At 54.6% G+C, this 21,922-nt stretch overlaps 1 protein-coding gene across 1 annotated transcript in view; it reads right to left on the bottom strand.

Annotated features, from left to right (window-relative positions):
- Positions 1-1,471: 1,471 nt before the first annotated feature.
- Positions 1,472-21,922, bottom strand: part of TMEM45B (transmembrane protein 45B) — a 30,616-nt gene continuing 10,165 nt past the window's right edge. Inside the window, exons 2-6 of the mRNA XM_004614117.2 lie at positions 7,368-7,562; positions 4,586-4,792; positions 3,365-3,549; positions 3,005-3,150; positions 1,472-1,580 (exon numbers count right to left, since the gene is read on the bottom strand). Coding sequence (XP_004614174.2) covers positions 1,472-1,580; positions 3,005-3,150; positions 3,365-3,549; positions 4,586-4,792; positions 7,368-7,548 — 828 coding nt within the window. The 5' untranslated portion in view covers positions 7,549-7,562. The remainder of the gene's footprint in view (positions 1,581-3,004; positions 3,151-3,364; positions 3,550-4,585; positions 4,793-7,367; positions 7,563-21,922) is intronic.

Consider the following 21,922-nt stretch of genomic DNA (forward strand, 5'->3'; position numbering starts at 1 on the left):
ACGTACCTTCACCCCTGTACTGTCTTGTCCCCAGCGATAAGAACTGGGAGGTGGTCATGGGTGGGTTCGGGTGAAGGAGTGGAGCTGGAGGCCAAAGGCTTGAAGTGATTGACCCAGCCGCCTTTCGCAGGGTGATGTCAGTTCCAGCAGGTTGGGGGAATGTCCAGGAGCCGCCACACCTGGCCTTATTGCGGTCCTGGCAGACAGACTCAGACACAGCCCTCAGCCCTGGTGAGACCGGGAGGGTCCTTCCTGGCTCACGGGGCAGAGATGGTGGAGGGCCGGGGAGGAGAGGACGGGCTTCAGAACAGCATTGGGCATCTGCTCTGGCCATCGGCCTGGTGCAATGCCCACACTTGGTTTGGGGCCATACCCAGTGGTGCTCAGGCCTTACTCCTGGCTCTGTGCTCAGGGGTCACTCCTGTGGGCCTAGGAGACCACCTGCGGTGTTGGGAGCAAACCCGGGTCTGCTGTGTACAAGGCGAGTACCGGACCCCCTGGGCTGTGGCTCTGCCCAGTGCCCACACTTCAGTCTCCCTGGTGTCCACCTGTGGCCACCCAACCCCCCAGAGCAGGAGGGTGCAGGGTGGTCTGGGTCGGGTGCCCATGGGATGCCAGGGGACGGCAGCCCCCACTGGGGTATCCAGTGTTGTGGTCTGGGGGGTAATTCAGGGGAGTCACTGCAGGTGATTCTGCCAGCAACCTCCCTGCCTCTGATAGAGTTGGTGACTCCTGCTCAGGCCCCATGGCCACAGTTGGGGTCAGGGCTGGTGTTGGCCTCACGTGAGAATGTCGGTGCCAGGGCTGAGCCCTTCCATGGAGGGGTCGCACTCAGTGGCAGGAGAAACAGACTCTTCATGTCCCCATCCCCCTGTCATCTGGAGTGGGGGCAGGGGATAAGAGGTCTTCACTGAGTAAGCCACTACCCAGTGGGGGGCAGAAAGTCACCCTGACAGCCCAGAATCCCCGAGGCTGCCACGCGTCACTGGCCGAAAGGTGTCAGCCAGTAAGAGTTTAACTCCAAAGCTCGTGTTTTACTGGGGAAAAACACACAATACACATTGGAATTGAATCTAAAGTGATGTGCATGGGCCGGGGGCACTTCTAGGTTCTTGGGGATGGGGTGGCCATGGGGGAGGGGTCATGAACAGACCTTACGGACCTGTGGAAGTGTGAAAAAAAATAAAAGGGGAGTGAAGGAGCAGGCGCTGTGGCCGGCGTCCTCCCGGTCAGCCCGTTCTCTGGAGAGAAGTGGGTCTCCAGAACCACTGTGCTCGATTCTGCGGGGCCTGGTGTGCCGGGAGCATCCTGACACACCTGCAGCCTCGGGGTCTGCTCGGACACGCGGGGCTGTCTCTCCTTTGCAGAGGCCATGGCCTCAGAGCACGGGGGCGGGGCCAGCGTCCAGAGCCCCGGCACTGTCACCATTGCCCACCAGGGGCGTAAGGGGACGAGTCCGTCCCGGGGAGTCTCACTCCTCGTCGGAGCCATTCAGCAGGGCCGTCTGGTACGTGTGGTCCGACTTCAGCTTCTGAATCCCGATGATTTCTCCTCGCTGATGCTTTGACCGAGACACAAACCTGGGAGGAGGGAAGAGGGAGCACTGCCGTGACCGGCCTCGCCCAGAGGCCCTTTCTCTCACCCCAGGTCACACTCTCCACCTCACCTCCAACCCTGCATCTCCAGGAAGTGCCGTCTGCAGCCATGGGGGCTGGGGGTGGGAAACGACAAAGGGACCCTCCGCTAATGTCCCTGGGCTGAACGTTCATCCCTGTTCCACTGGCTGGGCAGTGGAGAGCAGAGACTCGAAGCTCCTCCCTTGGGCTTTGCGGGGGGGGGGGGGGGGAGGGCGGGGGGGGGCGCGTTCCTGCTCAGGGAGGGAAATGCTGAGGCGCAGAGTGATGGCTCCTGTCCCCATGAGCAGAAAGCTTTCGCATATGTGTTTGAGTCTGGGGGCTGGGTGGGTGACGTGTCTATAGTTTTGTAACCTGGGGTTTGCTTTGGGGCCACACCCAGCAGCGCTTACTCCCAGCTCTGTGCTCAGGGTCACTCTGGCGGGCTCTGGGGACCCCATGTAATATGGGGATTGGACACATGTCCACCACGTGCAGGACAGGCGCCCTTCCCGCTGTACTATTGCCCCAACCCGTTTTGCAGTTTTTGTGGTTCTGGAGAGGAGGCCCAGGTGCTCTGTCCCTGAGCTGTGTTCCCAGGCCCCGGGCGGCAGGCCTTTCAGTGTCTCAGTTTTCCTCACTTAAGCTCCTCTCATAAAGCAACAGGTGCCTGTGCTTTGGGCAGTCAGTGTGTAGGAAGGACCACTGTTACCATTTTGGCTTGGGGGCCTCACCCTACAGTGCTCAGGGGCGCCCTCTAGCTCTGAGCACAGGAGTGTGCCCTGGCGGGGCTTAAGGGGCCCCATGTGGTGGCACTGCGGGTGCCAACTGCTATGTGCACGGCAGCTGGTAAGCGGGTACTGTCTGTCCAGCCCCAGGATTAGCTGTTGTGTTAGCATCTGAGTCACACACCAGTAACAGCGGGTTACTGGTACCCCCACATCTGGGCCTCGGGGGCGCCCAGAGCAAAAGCAAGGGGCCTGGAAGGGGTGAGTGCAGGGCGGAGACTGCCACGGGCCTGGCCAGTGTTTCCTGCTGAGCACCTGCCCTGACCAAACTGACCAGTGGCCAGGCAGGCCCTTGAGCATCTTCATTGGCAAAGTGCCGTTTGCTCTGTGATGGACATCGGTGGTGGAACTTAGCCCTGCTCGGGGCACCAGAGCAATAACACTGGGTAGGGGGCTTGCCTGCCATGTGTCCGACCCAGGTTCAATCCCCGACATCCTAGAGGGTCCCTCGAGCACCGCCAGGGGTGATCCCTGAGCGCAGAGCCAGGAGTAACCCCTGAGCACCGCCAGAACAAAAGAAGTCAACGCTGCTGCGCTAACGGGGTGGCGGGAGCTGGGGCTGACGTGGAGGGGGGAATGGGACAGCGGTGGCCTTGGACATACCAGTAGACGAGCGCGTAGCTGGTGGCCACGATGCCCATGGCAGCCAGGTAGTGCCAGCAGAAACACATGGTGATGAACATGACGTTGTCGTGGCTCTGCACGTCCCAGCTCGGAGCCCCCGAGGGCGGGTACAGCACAAACCCGATCTGGAGGGACAGAGACACGGGACTGTCCAGGCTGCGCAGCTGCTCCCAGGGAGACCTCTGTGCCCGGGAGCGCGCGTGCCAGCCCAGGTCACGCGGCGCGTGTGCAGGGAAGAGTGGCCTGGGGGCACAGTGCCCGCAGACCCATGACTGTGTGTCCGCCAGGCACCCTCGTGCCCCTGCTCCATGCAGGGCAGGGGGAGGCCGTGACACTGACCTGCCAGAACCAGGTGCCCTGCAGGATGACGAGGCTGGTGCGGAAGAGCTCCAGGACCACGTTGTCCCGCAGCACCACCTCCACGGACAAGGACAGGGTCCCCGCGAACACGGCGCTCAGCAGCAGCGAGTGCACGTGCTGGTCCAGCGGCGGCCGGTGGTGGACGTGGTAGTAGAAGAGGAAGCCTGTGCGGGGTGGAAGGCGAGGGTGTGGGGGCCATACATGGACATGCGCCTGTCCCTGTCGCTGTCACTGGGTCTGGGTGTCCCCAGGGGATTGGGAATCACTAGGGGTGGGCGTCCCTGGGGGAGTAGGTGTCACCAGGGGATGGGTGTCACCAGGGGATGGGTGTCACTGGGGGGATGGGTGTCCCTGGGGAATGGGTGTCACTGGTGGGATGGGAATCACTGGGGGGGATGGGTGTCCCTGGGGGGATGGGCATCACTGGGGAATGGGTGTCCCTGGGGAGATGGGCATCACTGGGGGATGGGAGTCACTGGGGGGATGGGAGTCACTGGGGGATGGGTGTCACTGGGGGGGTGGGCAACCCTGGGGGATGGGTGTACTGGGGGGATGGGCATCCATGGGGAATGGGTGTCACTGGGGGATGGGCGTCCCTGGGGGGATGGGCATCCCTGGGGGAATGGGTGTCACAGGGGATGGGAGTCACTGGGGAATGGGTGTCTCTGGGGAATGGGCGTCACTGGGAGATGGGTGTCCCTGGGGGGATGGGTGTCTCTGGGGAGATGGGCATCACTGGGGGATGGGAGTCACTGGGAGGATGGGAGTCACTGGGGGGATGGGTGTCCCTGGGGGGATGGGTGTCCCTGGGGGATGGGCATCCCTGGGGGAATGGGTGTCACGGGGGATGGGAGTCACTGGGGGGATGGGTGTCCCTGGGGAATGGGCGTCACTGGGGAATGGGTATCTCTGGGGAATGGGCGTAACTGGGAGATGGGTGTCCCTGGGGGGATGGGTGTCTCTGGGGAGATGGGCATCACTGGGGGATGGGAGTCACTGGGAGGATGGGCGTCCCTGGGGGATGGGTGTCACTGGGGGGATGGGAGTCACTGGGGGGATGGGAGTCACTGGGGAATGGTTCAGTGTCACTTGGGGAATCAGTGTCTGTCTCAGTCCCTCCACAGTGCAGGGGACCCTCCCAGAAGGTCTCTGGCACCCAGGGCCCCCCATGGACCTGCCTTTTGGCTTGACCCGAGTTACCTTCAGCGAAGACCGCTATGGCCATGACCAGCCTGTCGATGCCTCGGGGGATGTGGGCGCAGACGCCCGTCAGCAGGTCCGTCACGCCCGACACGGCGAAGAAGAGGTACATGGTGCTGTGCTGCCAGTTCATCAGCTTCACCCAGTCATTCCCGCGCGACAGGTGCAGGTGGGGCCCGTCGGGGACGAACTGCTCGGCCAGAATCCCTGCGGGAAGGGGAGCAGGAGTCCAGGCGCGGCCCTCGTGGTCAGCAGAGCCCAGCGGTGGGGGCAGCCTGCCGTCGCGGGATCCCCCTCCCGGGCAGAGCCGCTGCCGTCTGAGCCCTCGGGTGCCCCTGCGGAGTTCCAGGGGGACTGGGAGGAGGCAGCTGGCCGGAAGGGGGGACAGGCTGGTGCAGAGCGACTCGGGCCCTGTGGAGGGCCAGGGCAGGGTGGGGGCAAGGTTTCCGTCTCCCCATTCCTGTCTCCCAGGGGAGCCATCCTTAGGGAAGAGCCACACAGTGCACCCCCCTGGGGGAGCCACCTTAAGGCTCAGTGCCAGGGCGGTTCCAGGGACTAATCTCCCCATCCCTGACTAGACCCAGGGCCCAGTCCCCCAGCCCCACCTCCCAACCAGCCCTTTTCTGAATTTGTGCACACATGTACAGGTGCACACACACACACAACACACACATATACTCACACCCCCCACATACACTCACAATCACACACTGCTGACATACATTCACATACAGTCACACACAACACTCACATTCACACACACCCATGTACATTCACATACACACCCCATACACACATACACATTCACAGTCACACCACTCACACATTCACACACATACACCCCCCCACACACATATACACACACCCCACACACACATAGTCACAGTCACACACCACTCACTCATACACATAAACACCACACACACATGCACTCACACATACATTCACACAGTCACACACCACTCATACACACACTACACACACATACTCTCACACACAGTCACACACATACCACTCGCATTCACACACACCCAACACAAACACTCATACATTGACACACATAGTCACACATTCACACACACCCACATACACTCACAGTCACACACACAACACACACACATACATTCACACACAGAACACACTCACATACATTTAGATATACACTCACACAACACATCACGGAGTTGGTGAGAAGAGGGCAGAGAAAGGGTCCTGGCCTTATGGGCAACACAGCAAAGGGACTGTGGAATGTCGCCATCAGGTGCCCTGACAGCTGGCCATGGCCTTGAAGGTCATTGTTGCACCCGGCAGAGGCCAAGGGTGGGAACGCAGGGGGGCAGTTGGCCTGGGACAGCCCCATGTGACAGTGAAGCGCTCGGGCAGCGCCTGCCCAGGGTGTGGCCACTGTCCCTCCTGCCCGACACAGTGTCTTCGTGCCCCTGACCCTCCTTCGGCCATGCTGGGCACTGCTCTGCTCTCCATTGCCCCAACGGCACCGAGTGCCCTGGTGACTGTCCTGGTGTGGCAAAGGCCCTCAGACCCCCTCACTCGCTGCCGCTGGTTCTGCTCACTGGACTGGGCCTTGGCCAGCTCGCCCCGCCCAGCCCAGCTGCCAGTTCACGACATTCTCTCGCGCCCTGACCTGGTTCTCAGCAGGCTTGCGCGGAGCTGGGCTTGCCACATTAACTGCCTCTCCCATTTTCTCCTGTTTTTTGCGGGTGTGCGTGGGGGGTGGCCACACCTCAGTGTGCTCAGGGATCGCGCCCTGAGCTGCTGGGGTGGGGGGACCCTGCCGTGTGGGATGGGCACTGGGTGATGCCATCCCCTGCGTTAGCTCTCTGGCCCTTTTCCAGCGCTTTGTAGCCCTGGGAGGCTTTTCTGATGCCAGGTGGCTGGTGGAGGGGCGGCTGGGCGGGACCGGGCACAGGCCCGCTTCCTCTGCATCCTTCCTGAGGAGCCCCTGTGCCCCGTCCTCTGGGGAAACCCAAGGAAGGGCCAGGCAGCGACAGGCAGGGAGGCCTGCTTGCACGGGTCTGGCTGTGGAAGTCATGGTGCCACACTCTAGGGCTGGGGGCCAAGGAACAAGGGATCTGGCGGGCTATCTTGGAAGGTGCCCAGGGCTGACTTCTGACTCTGTGCTCAGAGCTCATGCCTGGCAGGGCTCCGGGGGCCATACGGGGTGGTGGAGATCCAACCCAGGTCAGCCACATGCCAGGCAGACTCCTCCCCACTGTCCAAGTCGCTCAGGCCCTCCGTGGCGTGTTCTCATCACTCACGAAGCTCGGCTCCCGCGTGTTCCTTTAGAAAAGTCATGTTTCGTGTTTCATCTTGTTCCTAAAGTTTGTCCTTTGTCCCTGCGGCTTAACCCCAGCAGCCTCCTAGGGCAGAGAATGTAGCCTGGGGTCATTGCCTCAGTGGACAGTGAGGTCCGGTGGCCTGGCTCTTCTTGTCATGGAACATGGGAGCAGATGCCGGCAGGATAGTCGAGATCAAACGAAACCCCCGTTCCCTGCCAGTGGAAACTGTCCATTGCGTGGACACAGAAAAGGGATTGGTGTTCCTGCATCTGGGCCAGAGCAGATGTGGCACAGCAGGTCAGCGTTTGCCCTGCGTGTAGCAGCCCCTGTTCAATCCCCAGCACCCCCTAGTGTCCCCGAGCCCACCAGGATTGATCCCAGAGTGTAGAGCCAGGTGGAACCCCTGAGCACTGCCAGCCCAAAAGCAGACAATAAAAATAAAGACCCTAGATCCATAGGGGATGCCCCCCACCCCTCATTCTTACCAATGACGGGGAACAAAGTCCTGATGGTGGCTTCAATGACCTCGAGGCGCTGCTGAGCGCGAGCCCCAGGGCCGCGCTTCTCCTTCTGGTGGAAGTACTTGAGTGGGTACTTCACGGACCACCACAGCCCCACGATCAGGAAGAAGCTGCCCGGGAGCGCGTGCCCCTTGAAGTTCGCCATGGGGGCCCGGATACCTGGAGGATGGGAGACAGCGGTGAGACGGCTGACGGGAGGGAACAGAGATGGGTGTGGGGAGGACACCCATTCTGGCGATGGAAGATTCCAGATCGAAGGCACAGAGCCCAGAATCCAGTCGTTATCACGAAAGAACATCCTGTCACCTACGCTTTGCCACGTGGGCTCCGTGCCAGCAGAATTCCTCCAACCCTCATATTGTGGAACCGGGTAAAATGGGAAACCAGAAGACGTAGGGGTGGTGGGTTAGAAAAGCCTTCCTCAGGGGCCGGAGCAGCAGTACAGCGGGGAGGGCGACCTGGGTTCTATCCTCATAGGGTCTCCCGAGCCCCACCAGCAGTGATCCCTGAACACAAAGCCAGGAGTAAGCTCTGAGTATTCTCAGATGGGGGTCTCCCTCCACTTCCCCCAAATAAGAGGGGAAAAAACCTTCCTCAACAAAACTAAAGAAACTAGAAAAAAATCCATTTACATAAGCAGGAGGGTGGAGGTTTGCTTTGGTTTTGCTTTAGGATCAGTCACAACAGTGGAGCTTGAGGGATCATTTCCTGATGGTTTGAACCCTGGACACCCCCCTCCCACCCCTTGCAAAGCATGTGCCCTGCCCATTGAACTCTCTCTGGCCCCAAGGCTTTGTTTAGTATTTCTTGTTTGTTTGGGGCCACACCCACCAGTGTTCAGGGCTTGCTGCTGGCTCTGCACTCAGATCACTCCTGGCAGGATTTGGGGGACGGTCGAGGGTGCCAGGCATTGAACCTGGGTCAGCCATGTGCAAGGCAAGTGCTTTGCCCACTGTAGTATCTCTTTGCCCCCTAACCCCAAGGTATTTATGTATGAAAAACAGCCACTCATGGGCTGGAGAGATAGTACAGTGGGTAGGGTGCTTGCCTTGTGTGTACCTGACCCGCCTTCGGTCCCCAGCACCCCATATAGTCCCCCAAGGCCAACCAGGAGTGGTCCCTGAGCAGAGACAGGAGTAATCCTATGTACTACCAGGTGTGCCCCCCCCAAAAAACAATAGTGAATTAAAGGAGCCAATCTAGAGGATGTTCCTAGCAGCTTTCCCCACCAGGAGTGATCCCTGAGCACAGAGCCAGGAGTAAGCCCTAGCATTGTTGGGTGTGCCCCTCCTCCCACCTCATCCCAAAAAGGAGGGGAAAAAATCTTCCTCAACAAAACTACAGGAGGAAACTAGAAAAAAACATTCATTTGTGTAAGGAAGGGTTTATAAAACACCCTAGATGGTCAGGCAAAAGACAAACTTAATGGCTCCGGGGTGAAATACAGCAGTCTTCACACACTTTCCTCAAAGGAATCTCTTTGTATAATTTTCAGTGAATTATTCATAACAAGCAATACAAAATAAATTATTTAGGTCCTGCTGAGGGGGCAGGCTTGGGGTAGGGAGCAGGATGGAAACATTTGAAATATGGTGGTGGGAAGGTATGGTGGTGGGACTGGAGTTGGAATATTAGCACTGTAGCACTGTCTTCCCGTTGTTCATCAATTTGTTCGAGCGGGCACCAGTAACATCTCCAGCATGAGACTTGTTGTTACTGTTTTTTTTTTCTTTTTGGGTCACACCCAGCGATGCTCAGGGGTTACTCCTGGCTTTGCACTCAGGAATTACTCCTGGCAGTGCTTGGGGGACCATATGGGATGCAGGGGATTGAACCCGGGTCGGCCGAGTGCAAGGCAAACGCCCTACCCGCTGTGCTATCTCTCCGGCCCCTTGTTGTTACTGTTTTTGGCATATCAAATATGCCACGGGTAGCTTGCCAGGCTCTGCTGTGCGGGCGAGATACTCTCAGTAGCTTGCCGGGCTCTCCGAAAGGGACAGAGGAATCGAGAATATTAAATGGAATAAATTATCTTGAACAACTTCATAAAAATTTTTATAAAAGACAAACACGATTTACAAAGTCATAAAATGGGGTCATACACCTCGCTGCGGTTCAGCGTGAAGACGGTGAGGTCCAGTCCTTTTGTGCCTCATCTGAAAACTGCAGAGCTCGGATGCAGACCTGGCACACACGAACACGCTCCGTATGACCCAAACTTGGAAAAGGCCCAGCAACTGTGCACACAGCACCTTCGAGAGAGGACCGGAGCTGGAGAAGACCTGGGGCTGCCTGGGCTTGACCATGAGAGGGGGAGGCAGAACAGAGTCCGAGCGGAAACCCTCCGAAACTGGCTGCTCCGTGGCCAAGACACAGAGGAGATGCTGCAGAGAGGAGGCTGGGAGGGTGCTGCCTTGCATGTGGCCAACTGGGTTCCATCCCATCTGGCGCTCGGGTTCAGATTCTTGAACTCCTGAGCATCGCCCCCAAATAGAAAAAAAAAAAAAGGCTGGGCGAGTGGAGCTGGCAGGGCCTGGCTCAGGGGCTTGCTGGGGCATCCACGGGTGAATGAACACCCACCCAGGTGTGTTGTGGAGGCGGGTGCGGGCGGGAGGGGCGGGTTCCGTGTGGTCAATATTTGTGTTGGACTCTGGAGTTCCCAGTTGCCCTGTTTCCCCTGGAGTGCCCCTGAGCACTGAGTGTTCTGCAGGAGAGCCATCAAAGCACTCTCCCGATGTTCTAATACCGGGTGACCCACTCCTTGGCACCTGTGCCAGGGCCTGCTCAGCGGGTTTCCTGCCACTCCCTTCTCCAGTATCCGACTTTGGATCCCACCTCTGAGACACTGTTGATCTCCCCCGCACTGGCTTTCCCTCGATGCTGGTTGTAGTCTCCAAAAGGCAGCCCTGTGAGGATTTGCTTGGCTTCCGGTACCTTTCCAGGAGTGGTTGGTTTCATCTTTCCACTGTCATATACCTGAGACTTTGCACTTTAGTATGGTTTTCGGGCCACTCAGGGCTGGCTCCGGGAGCACACCTGGAGGTTGCTTGCGGGACTAGATGGGATGCTGGGGATAAAACTGGGGGCAGCTTCATGCAAGACCATCTTTCTGGCCTTGTTCGCTTCATTTTTTTTTTTTTTTAAGAGCTGGGTCTATAGGAAAAGGAGGAAGGTCCAAGGGTTTTCCATTGTGGAGTCACCAGTGAAATGAGTCACCTTGGTAATGAACAGTCACCCGGTGTGCCCCTGCCACGTACCATCAAGTACCAAAGTCAATCCCCATTCTGTGTTGAAACCGATCCACCCACGTGTCCCTCGCTTACTCCTGCTCTGTGCTCAGGGACCACTCCTGGCAGTGCTTAGGGGACCCAGTGTGGTGCCCCCTGCCCTCACCAAGTCCGATCAGCCATAGTCGCCTCCCATCTGCCCCCAGGACTTGATGGAGCAGAGCTGGGCCCGGGGCTGGAGTGCAGGCGCTGCCCACAGTGGCCCAGGCCGCCTCTGGTTCCTGCGTGAACACAGCACAGCCAGGAGGAACACCCAAGCACAGGGCAGCCAGGTGTGGCTCTAAAACTTAACAACAAAAAAGGAAATGAGGTGACGGAGCAAACACACAGGGCGGGACACTGCAGCAGCTTCCTGACATCACTCACCTGTGTCTGCTCCCAGTTCACTGCACAGGGGGTTCTGACTGTCTAGTTACACTGTGTGCAGACAGGATCTACCTCTCTGTGCAGTCATTGCTAAAAATGCTTTTCTTATTTTAACACCTTTTTTTCAGGGGGGTGGGTAGGTGGGCCTTATCTCGGGCCATACCTGGAAGTGCTTAGGGCTTACTCCTGGCTCTGTGCTCAGGGATCACTGCTGACAGTGCTCGGGGGACCCACTTGGTGCGAGGAATCAAACCATCATGGCCACATGCAAGGCAAATGCCCTACCCACTGTACTCTCCTGCCCTGTGGCTCTTTATTGGTCAATTATTTCTCTCTTTCTTTGTTTCTGGGCCACACCCAGTGATGCTCGGGGCTTACTCCTGCCTCTGTGTTCAGGCATCACTCCTGGGATGCTTAGGGCTCCGCATTCAGGAATTACTCCTAGCAGTGCTCGGGGAGCGTATGGGAGGGCAGGGATCGAATCCTGCTCTGCCCTGTGCCAGAGCCTGGAAGAGCTCTCACCAGTCTCTTTTGATCAGCAGTTTGTTTTAACTCTCCATTTTCATTTAATGTTTAACATGGGTCTTTTTCAAGGTCAGTCCTTGAAAACACACACACACACACACACACACACACACACACACACACACACACACACACCATTGTTTTTTTCTGAGCAAACCAGCTTTCCAAACCCTCCCTGCCCTTCGTTTTCCTGGGAAACAGAACCTTTAGGTAACTGCGTGTCCTTACCTGCCCACCCCTCTCCGTCACCCACTCCAAGTGCCAATCCCTGCCTTCCCTCTGACCTCACTTAAGATCCACATCAATTAATAGGTCCACAGCATGGCTGAGGAGAGTTTGAGGGGGGCCAGGACATGCACTAAGTGGGCTTAGGGGGTTACTCTTGGTGGGTGGAGACCACATTGAATCAAACCTAGGCCTTTCACGTACAAGGAAGTGCTTTACTGCTCACTCACATCCCAGCTCTGAGAAACAATGAGTTTCCTTTTGCCATTTGGGAAGCTTGATTTGATGGGGAGAGAGGCAGAGGAGGTGGCTGACTTCCATTAACAAATTAGTTCATTAGTTTGCTTCTATCATAGGGTGTGTTAGCACAGGACAGTAATCTGGTTATGAAAAAACGATCTGAAATAGGTATAATCCACTTGGGATCGTCTGCAACTGACTTGGGGGTGATGTTCTTTTTTTTTTTTTTCTTTTTGGGTCACCCCCGACAATGCACAGGGGTTACTCCTGGCTCTACATTCAGGAATTACTCCTGGCTGTGCTCAGGGGACCATATGGGATGCTGGAAATCGAACCCGGAACAGCCGCGTGCAAGGCAAACGCCCTACCCACTGAGCTATAGATCCAGCCCCTGCCATTCCTTTCTTTTGCTCTTTGGCTCTCTCCTATCTCGGAAGAAGCCCACCTTCCTTCTTGAGCTTGTATTCTTTTCCCTTTTAATAAAGTCTTTTACTTTACTAGCATTGTTATTAATGAGTGTTAGGGGCTGGAGTGATAGTACAGTGGGCAGAGTGCTTGCCTCGCATGCAGCTGGCCCAGGTTTGACCCCCAGCACCCCATACGCCTCCCTGAGCACCGTCAAGTGTGGCCCAAACACAAAATCAGAAAAATGAGTTTTAAATATAGGTGAGGAGTTAAGGGTTAAGTGCTCGCCTCACATGAGCCAGCCCTGTGTTTGATCCCTGGCATCTGAGTTCCACAGGTATAACTTTTGTTAGGAGCTGTTAGGGTTGGCTCCACATTTAAAAGAATTAAAATAATTCCTCTAAGTGAATAGAACTAAATATTATGAACCGAACACTTACGGGAAGTGTTCTTCGACACACCAAGCAGTGCGGTCGTTCCTACATGCTCCCTGTGAAAGGAAAAGCCACACATAGGAAACAAGGGGAAATGCTTTCACAAAGACACAAAGGCCTCACTTGGTTCTTTTGTTTGTTTGGGGCCACATTTGCCTTGCATGCTCGAGTGTATTTCTGTCTCTGCACTCAGGAATCACTACTGGCAGGGCTCAGGGGACCGTGTGGAGTGCTGGGGATTGAACCCTGGCCAACCGCACGCAAGCATGGTCAACCACATGCAAGACAAAACGCCCTACCACTGCACTATCTATCTAGTCCCCTCAGTTGTTTCTTTTTGTTTTTCTCTTGCCTTTTTTTTTTTTTGCTTTTTGGGTCACACCCGGCGATGCACAGGGGTTACTCCTGGCTCTGTACTCAGGACTCTGTACTGGCGGTGCTCAGGGGACTCTATGGGATGCTGGGAATCGAACCCAGGTCGGCCGCGTGCAAGGTAAATGCCCTACCCGCTGTGCTATCGATTCAGTTCCCTCTCTTGCCTTCTTGACAGCAATGAGGTAGATGGAGAAATGCATTGCTCAGTTAGGGCTCTTGTCTCCTTAGAGATGTTGCATCTGATTCATTTGTCCAATGACAAAGGCATCTTGAAGTCTCCCTACTATTGCGTTGCCGTCCATGCATCTCTTCAGTCTATCAGCACTTGTTTTATAAATGTTACAGCACTTTATTTGGCACATCTGTGAACTTGTGACCTGTTGGCCCCTTAGAGGTATGCAACGTCCATCCCTACCTCCTTATTACTTTCACTTGAACGCTATTCCACCTGGGGCCGTGTGGCTGTCCTTGCTTGTTTTAACCTGCCATCAACTTGCATGGTTGGTTGTCTCCTGCGCCTGTTGATCTTGTGACTCCAGATGTGTTTCCTGTGAGCAGCATGAGGCTGGTTTCAGGTTCCCATCCATCCAGCCACTCCGTGACTTTGGACAGGAGAGTTCAGTCTGCTGCCATTGAGGTTGGTGATTGCGGTGAAGGGGCTCATGGCTGTTTTTCTATGAGGATTCTACTGTCACGTTCCCGTTGAAGGTGATTTTTTTATAGGGGCCACTCAGTGCTCCTGTCAGAGCTGGTTTGGATGCAGCTAGTGCCCTGCGCTGCTGTTTGACCAGGAACGTGGGTGGCAGCCTTGCAGGGTAGAGAGCTCTTGGCTGCTGGTTCTTTTCAGTCCTTCGAATAGATCGTTCATTCCACTACCTCCTTGTAGAGTTTCACTGGAGAAATCTCCGGAGGAGTTGATGTCTGTTCTCTTGTATTTGCGGTTTTCGCTTCCCTCTTGCCCCTTTCCTGTCTCTCTTTGGTTCTTGCCATGTTTGGGTTTGTTTGTTTGTTTGTTTGTTTGTTTTGTTGTTTGGGTCCCACCCCCTGAGCATCAGTGTGTCTCGGTGGGGTTCTGTCTGGGTTTATTTTGTTGGGTGGTTGTTGGCTGTGCCGGATCAGTCTCCTTGGCTAGGGGAGTTCCTGGCCATTGGTGCTTCCACCAACCATTCTCTGCTTCCTCCCTCAGACTCTAACTCTGAGACTGTCCCCACAAACATCTTAAATTTTCTTCATTTTTAAACTGTCCTGTTATAGTTCTTTACTGATGACATCCCATGCATTTGAGATCTCTGGTCCCATTTTCGGCTTCTTTACCTCAGGTCAGTGCCCACCAGGAAGACTGTTGCTCTGGGGCCATCTCCAGGCAACATTGATAGTTCTGTTGTAATTGAGGATTTTTCTGGACTTTTCTCCTCATCTGTTGGAGCAGCTGCATTTTCTCCTCTTCTCCTCTCCTCCCTCTCCTCTTCCCCCCTCCAAATTCCCCCTTCCACTTCCTCCTCCTCCTCCTTCTCCTCCTCTTCCTCTTCTTCTTCTTCCTCTTCCTCTTCTTCTTCTTCTCCTTCTTCTCCTTCTTCCCCTTCTCCTCCTCCCCCTTTTTTCCTCCTCCCCCCTTTCCTTCTCCCTCTCACTCCCCCTCTCCTCCTCTTCCCCCTCCCCCCTACATCCTCCTCCTGCCCCCATAGCTGCTAAGGGAAAAACTCTGAGTCCAGGTCATCTGGGCTGCGACATGGTGCTCCCACTCACCATATCACACTTGACCAATCAATGCCGATAAGTCCTGATTTCCAGCAGCCATGAATGTATGTAAGAACTTTTGGGCAGGACCATCCTGGGCGGAGCTGGGTCCCAAGCAAGTAGGAGTTGGTCAGCAGCTGGGCTCACCATGGGTGTGGGACTTAGGTTTCCTGGGGCAAGTGAGAAACAGGAGGGAGCTTGGGCTGAGGAGAAGGCGGGGATGCGTATTCGAGGGAGGGAGACAAGTGGCACTCCAGACTTGTGGTTTCCGGTGGGGCAGGCTCCAGCCATTTCTTGAAAAGTTTCTTCTCTCAGGGCCAGAGAGAGTACGATGGGTAAGGTGCTTGCTTGCATTCTGCTGCCCCTGGGGTCGATCCTTGGTACCCTATATAGTCCCCCAAGTCTTACCAGGAGTGAACCCTGAGCACAGAGCCAGGATAAGTCCTAAGCACTGCTGGGTGTGGCTCAAGACAAAAAGAGCAACAAAAAAAGAAAATGGAAAGGAAGGAAGGGAGGGAGGGAGGGAGGGATGCTTTTGCTTTCTCTAATTACATTCATTGTTTTGGAGCCCCTGTCTCCCAGCCATAACTTGGCTATCTCCAGGCCCCAAAGGGCCTTGCTTAGAATAAGGCCAAAAGGTGAAGAAAGAATCCCTCAATTATTATGACATACACATCAGATATGTTAATGGAGCGCACAGGGAATGATTACAATAGAGGGAGGACTCTGATTCAGCCCGGGGAAGTAGGAGAAAAATTGTACAGGAAAGTGTCACTAATGCTTCCTTTCAAATTGACAGCAGGGGGTGGATTTCCTGCCGAGCGAGTCTTGGCAATGGTCAGGCACCCCTGACCAGCGGCAGTGAGGCGATGCTGCTGCCCATTTGTGTGGGCAAAGGCTGGCCACGCTGACCAGAGGAGGAGGAAGAGGAGTGTATCACAGCTGGGCTTGGTCTTAGATTGGAGACCAACCCAAAGGTCCCGGCCACGGCCAATCAACCCTCAGCATGGGCCCGTGTTTCTGGGCCAGGATATCACACAGTTGGAAATGGGTCAGAGGCTGAAAGCAGATGCTACATCAGGTGTCATTTTCCTTCAGGTTCTTTTTCTTTCCAAAATTTTCCTCAAGCAAGTTGGCCCTCTGCATCCCTGGCTGACATAAGAAAGGATCACACACATGGATGCTTAGACCTAAAATCAGGTCTGGTTTTGCAGTTTCTACCCTTAAACCCCACTGAATCTCAGGTCCTCTCCTAAAACAGGGGCACTGGGGCCCAAGAGTTAGCACAGGGGCTATACTTCTTTTATTATGCCTCTTTTCTTTTTATCTGCATCCCGCTGACCCAGATTCAAATCCCCAGCACCACCTATGGTCACTCCAAAGTACACAGACAGGAATAGCCCTTGAGCACGGCTGGGTGTGGTCCTAACATCCTCCATTTGCATAATCATAGATAAAAAGAAAAACCGAGACATAAATGGCTATCTCAGAAAACTATTGTAAGGAGGAAAATGCCTAGCCATACAGTAGGGTGTTTGAGAAATGTGAGTTCCTTATCTTTGGTGTACATACTCCCCCAATTCCTGGGGAGGAAGCTTGAGTCTACTTCTCTCAAACGTGTAAAGATGCAACGAAAAGTGTTCTCTTTTATACTTAACAGCTGACCCTAGGAAGAAGGGAGATTGTTATATATTATATTATTTTTAATTTATTTTTGGGCGTTGGGCCACATCCAACTGTACTCAGGGCTTTAATCCTGGCTCTGCACTAAGGGGTTCACTCCTGGCAGTCTCGGGGAACATATGGGATGCTGGAGCTTGAACCCTGGTCAGTTGCGTGCAAAGCAAGCACTCCGCCCACAGTGCTATGGCTCCCTGTCCAAGGAAGGGGGCCGTTTAATCCCTGTGGCACTTCACCAGCCCCTGGAGAGCCTTAACTGGGTCCCTTTATTAGAATTGTGTTGGGTCAGTAGGGAAGTAGGTCATGGAATCAATATTGTTTCACTCCGGAAACAGGGTTTTTATTTACTACTCCTTCAATCCGTTCTCACCAACAGAGGCGATTACGTGGTTTCTGGCCTGAGTTTACTTTGGGAAATGATCAACCCAGACTGACTCAGCCTCCTGGGACTGCCAACAGCATGATACAAGCCTCTCCCTCCACAAGCTGCTTCGTAGTAGAGCACAGAGGCAGCGCAGGCTGGGAGCTGCCACCACGGCTGCCCAGCAGTCGGGTCACTACAGGTCAGGCCTGAGCCTGCCGTCCACAGCCAGAGAGGCTGTCAGTGACGTGGCATCATTGCACACATCAGGGATGGACTAGGACTTCTGCCCTCAGTACTTCCTCTGCCAATGGCTACCTGGAGTCCTCGGTCAGAAGGAATGCTGGTGTCTGTAAGGAGGAGTTCATGATGGCGGTCACCAAAGGACTATGAACAAACACTCCATAACCTCTTTTTTTGTTTGCTTGTTTGTTCGGGAGCCACACCCAGTGGTGCTCAGGGCTTACTCCTGGCTCTGCACTCAGGGATCACTCCTGGCGGTGCTCAGGGGACCGTATGGGATGCTGGGGATCAAACCTGGGTCAGCCACATGCAAGGCAAGCCCCCTACCCACTGTACTATAGTTCTAATTCCTCCATAATCTCTTGCTCAGTTTGGTTCCTTGCAAAGGATGGTCTCTCCCGTCGGCCCCCAGCCTTACTTGTGTGTGAACTTAGGAAATACAAAACTATTCGGGGTGCTGAGGAGATAATGAGGGCAATAGGGAAGATCCCCATTTTGGAGGAAAGCGGCTTCACCTGAGAGAATGTCATGAGTCAGGCTGACAGCCCGCCTCAGAGACTGGGTGGAAGGGGATGGACTCTCTGGGGATCGGAGAAGCCCTTAGTGTCCTAATGATGGTGAAACCCTGACTCCATAGGCAGGAACAAGTCTGCCCTAAATGCTGTTCTCCCTCCACATCAAACAAAGAGCCTTGCCTCTGAGGCAGACGGCCTGGGTTCGAGTCCCCGTCAACCCACTCTGCTATTGCCATCAAGATACAGAACCTTGCGGAATTTCTTTCCCGGTCTCTCTCCAGGTGTTTGGGGTGGGGTGGGGGTGTGGGGGGGGAGGATGCCTCATCTCTAGGCCCTTCGTAGAGTGAAGACCCCTTCGTGTTCCCGTGCCTCATTCACGCATCACAACACGAAAGGCAATAGTGGGGGAGATGAGAAGGGACCAGAGCAGGTCCGGTCACCGTGGGAAAGCCGGGTCCAGCCTGGCCCTCAGCACAGGAGCAGCTGATCCAGGGCACATTAGGGATTGTTCTCTGTTTGGGGCCACACCTGGCTTTGCTCCAGGTGATGCTCAGGGGACCTCAGAGTACTGGCCAAGCCTTGGCTTATCTCTGGAGCACTGTCCAGCCTCATGTAGTACAGGTTAGAGTGGCAAGTGTGTCTCTGAACCCTGAAGGTCAACTTACTTTTCAAGCACAGGAAAGAGCTACAGGTTTTTCTCCATCCTTCCCCACCGGTCTATGAAACTGTTCAGCATGTTCTTCTGTGAACAAGAAGGACGCTGGGCCCCCACCCTTGCCTTGGGCAAGTTCTTACTCCCCAAACTGGACTAGTTTTTGAAAACTGTCATCCCTTCCCTCACGCCAGAACTCACTCAACTCTGAGTAAGCTTTTTCTCTCATCCATCAAAATAACTAGGACTAAAAACAATAATAGAGACAACAGCCATCAGTCACCTCAGTTTCCTCTTCACTCACTCGAGACTCTGTGGGGAACCACACCCATTCTTCTCAGATCCACACCACATGCCTGGGCCAACCTGCCCCCCCGCCCCCCCCCCCCGCTTTTGAGGCCCCCACGTGCCCTCTGGCTGAGAAAGTCCCCTCAGCTTTCACGGCCTTTCAAGTGTAACCAGCTCAAAATGTGATTAAGGGGCTGGAGAGATAGTAAATCGGACAGGACAGGTTAGATCCCCGCTACCCCGCAAGGGCACCCGTGCACCGCCAAGAGTGATCCATGAGCTCAGAGCCAGGAGTTAGTCAGGTCCCAAAACAAAACACAACAGCAGCAAATACAATTAAAAGGAGGTGGGAGAAACTGGTCGCATGGAAATGACAGCTGGAGAAGAGGAAGAGATAAGGGGAGATGGCCCAATAGACTGAAGATCGTGCCCTGCAGGTAGAAATCCCAGGTTGGACCCCCACCCATAGGGTCATGAGGTCCCTCTGCATGTCCCCCAGGGCACCTCTGGGAGTAGCACCTCCCAGAGTAGCCCATTGGGCACTGTAGCACTGTAGTCCAGTTGTTCATTGATTTGCTCAAGCGGGCACCAGTAACGTCTCCATTGTGAGACTTGTTACTGTTTTTGGCATATCAAATCGCCACGGGTAGCTTGTCAGGCTCTGCCTGCGGGCGGGATACTCTTGGTAGCTTGCCAGGCTCTCCGAGAGGGACGGAGGAATCGAACCCAGGTCAGCCACATGCAGGGCAAACACCCTATCTGCTGTGCTATTGCTCCAGTCCACTGGGCATGGCCCCAAAACAAAAAGGAAATAATAAAACAGTAAGTACTAGTAAAGTTATCATCAGTGAAATGAGGTAAACTAGGTCAAGTGGTGGAAAAGAAGAAGGGGAGCTGAGAGAGTACAGCGGGTGAAGTGCCTGCATAGGGCCGACCGGGAACAGTCCCCTGGGCTCTTCTCGGAGTCTGGAGTAAGACTTAAGAACCACTAGATGTGGCCTGGAAACAAAAAATAAAAAGAAAGAGAAACAAAAAAAAAAAAATCTGATTTGATTCTGGATCTCTACCAAGGGCCACATCTCTATGTGCTATTTCAGGCACGAAAACCCTGGCTCTAAAAACAGGAAATGTACATCTAAGCATTTAATAGCTGGTCCCATTACCCAGATTAAGAAATGAAACATTACTAATATTCACAGAGCGTCCTGTTGACCCCGCCTTTATAGTTTCTCCCCTAATTCCTCCGGAGAAGTAGCCGTCACCCCAAACTGTATGCTTAGCATGAACTTGCTTTTGTTCTGCTGTTACTGTAGGAGCAGACAACAGACAATACTTTTTCTTCAAATAACCTAATAGTTTTGCATGTTGTTTTTTTTTCTTGCTTGTTTTTGGGTTACACCCCCTGGTGCTCAGGGGTTACTCCTGGTTACTTCTGGCTCTGCACTCAGAAATTACCCCTGGCAGTGCTCAGGGGACCATATTGGATGCCAGGGATCAAACCTGGGTCCACCATGTGCAAGGCAAACATTCTACCTATTTACTATTGTCCCTGGCCATGCAAATGTTTTGTTTTTGGTGGTGTCAGAAATCAAATGCAGGACTCATGCATGCAAGGAATGTGCTTTATGCTGGGCTACGCCCCGGCCCCTAAACTTTAAACTTTATTTATAGATAAGGATCTTTATTCCATACCTATCCTAGTAAAGAAGAACCTTTGATCATAGACTTTATAGTTGATTTTAAATGACTTGTAAAATAAAACTTGTAAGAATAATTTCTTAACGTCAATCGCCACTTCAAAGAAAATTCCTTTGTCTAGAAAGGAATTTTGGTGGTTTTGTGTTGTACAATCAAACACTGTCAAAAATCAGTTGAATCTCTGGGGGTCGGAGCGATAGTGCAGCAGGGAGGGCGTCTGCCTTGCACAAGGTGGACCTGGTTTTATCCCCGGCATCCCGTATGGTTTCCTGAGCACCCCCAGGAGAAATTCCGCCAGTGAGTGCAGAGCTAGGAGTAACCTCTGAGCATCACTGGGTGTGACCCCCCAACTACCCAGAAAAATCAGTTAAGTCATTCGGGGGGGAAAAAAAATCAGAGCATGGCTGTCTCCCTTTGGCTTGTCTCCCGGTGCAGCGTCTCATGTCTGCAGCTGCCCTGATCATCCTCCATATCATTTCATCCGTGCAGACCTGGGGAATGCCTTAACCGAGCTGGGATGCAGTCCGCATGGCGGAGAATGCATGGACCCCCAGGTCTATGCCAGGGAGGGCACATGAACCACTGGGTCTACACCACGGGGGGCGCATGGATCCTGGGTTTATGGCTCGGGACTTCAGGCCTCACATGCCCCGGATCAAAATAACTTCCCAGACCCACCCCTGTCTCTCTCCTGTCCTTTGTTTTGGGGTCACACCCGGAGGTGCTTGGGGCTTACTCCTGGACCATGGGTGACCCCCAGTGCTCAGGGGACCATATGAGGTGCCATGGGCCATGGGCCAGGCCAGCGCCTTCCACTCTGCACTCACTCCTGCCCCTCTTTCTGCTCCGGATGCTACGCCCCAGTCAGCGCTGTCAGCTGGTGATTTATCCCTGGAATAACCCTTTGCCTTTTAGAAAATGATTTTTTCTTTTTTTGGCAGGGAGGGGACACCCCTGGCATGTTCAGGGGTTACTCCTGGCCCTGTGCTCAGATCACTCCTGGGATGTGGGGATCACACCTGGGTTGGCAGTGTGCAAGGCAAGCGCCCTCCCCACTGTCCTACTGCTCCCGCCTCAAAGATGCAATCCTTTCCTGGCTCCCTGTTAAGGGGTCGTCCCCCTCTTGGTTAAGGGGTTGGCTTCCCTTGCCTCTAACTCACTAGAAGCGCTTGGTCCTCTGGTTTCTGTGTCTTGCAAAAACGCTTATGCCTATGTGGTCCTGTTCCCACTTGCACAGTGACAGCATCTCAGTCCCAGGCTTCAGCGTCCTGTACCTGCAGACTGACAGCCCTGCACATGGACAGACACACGGATGCCTCTGTGACCTTGTAGTCAGCATGTCCAAGAGTATTCATCTTCTTCCTCCCCCCATCAAGTCTGCTATCTCTGGCTTATCATCCAGCCTGACTCTCTCTCTCTCTCTCTCTCTCTCTCTCTCTGTTTCTGTCTCTCTCACAGGGGACCCCGTGGTGCTGGCATGAAACCCGG

This window comes from Sorex araneus, chromosome 3, assembly GCF_027595985.1.
Source record: "Sorex araneus isolate mSorAra2 chromosome 3, mSorAra2.pri, whole genome shotgun sequence".
Lineage (NCBI taxonomy): Eukaryota > Metazoa > Chordata > Mammalia > Eulipotyphla > Soricidae > Sorex > Sorex araneus.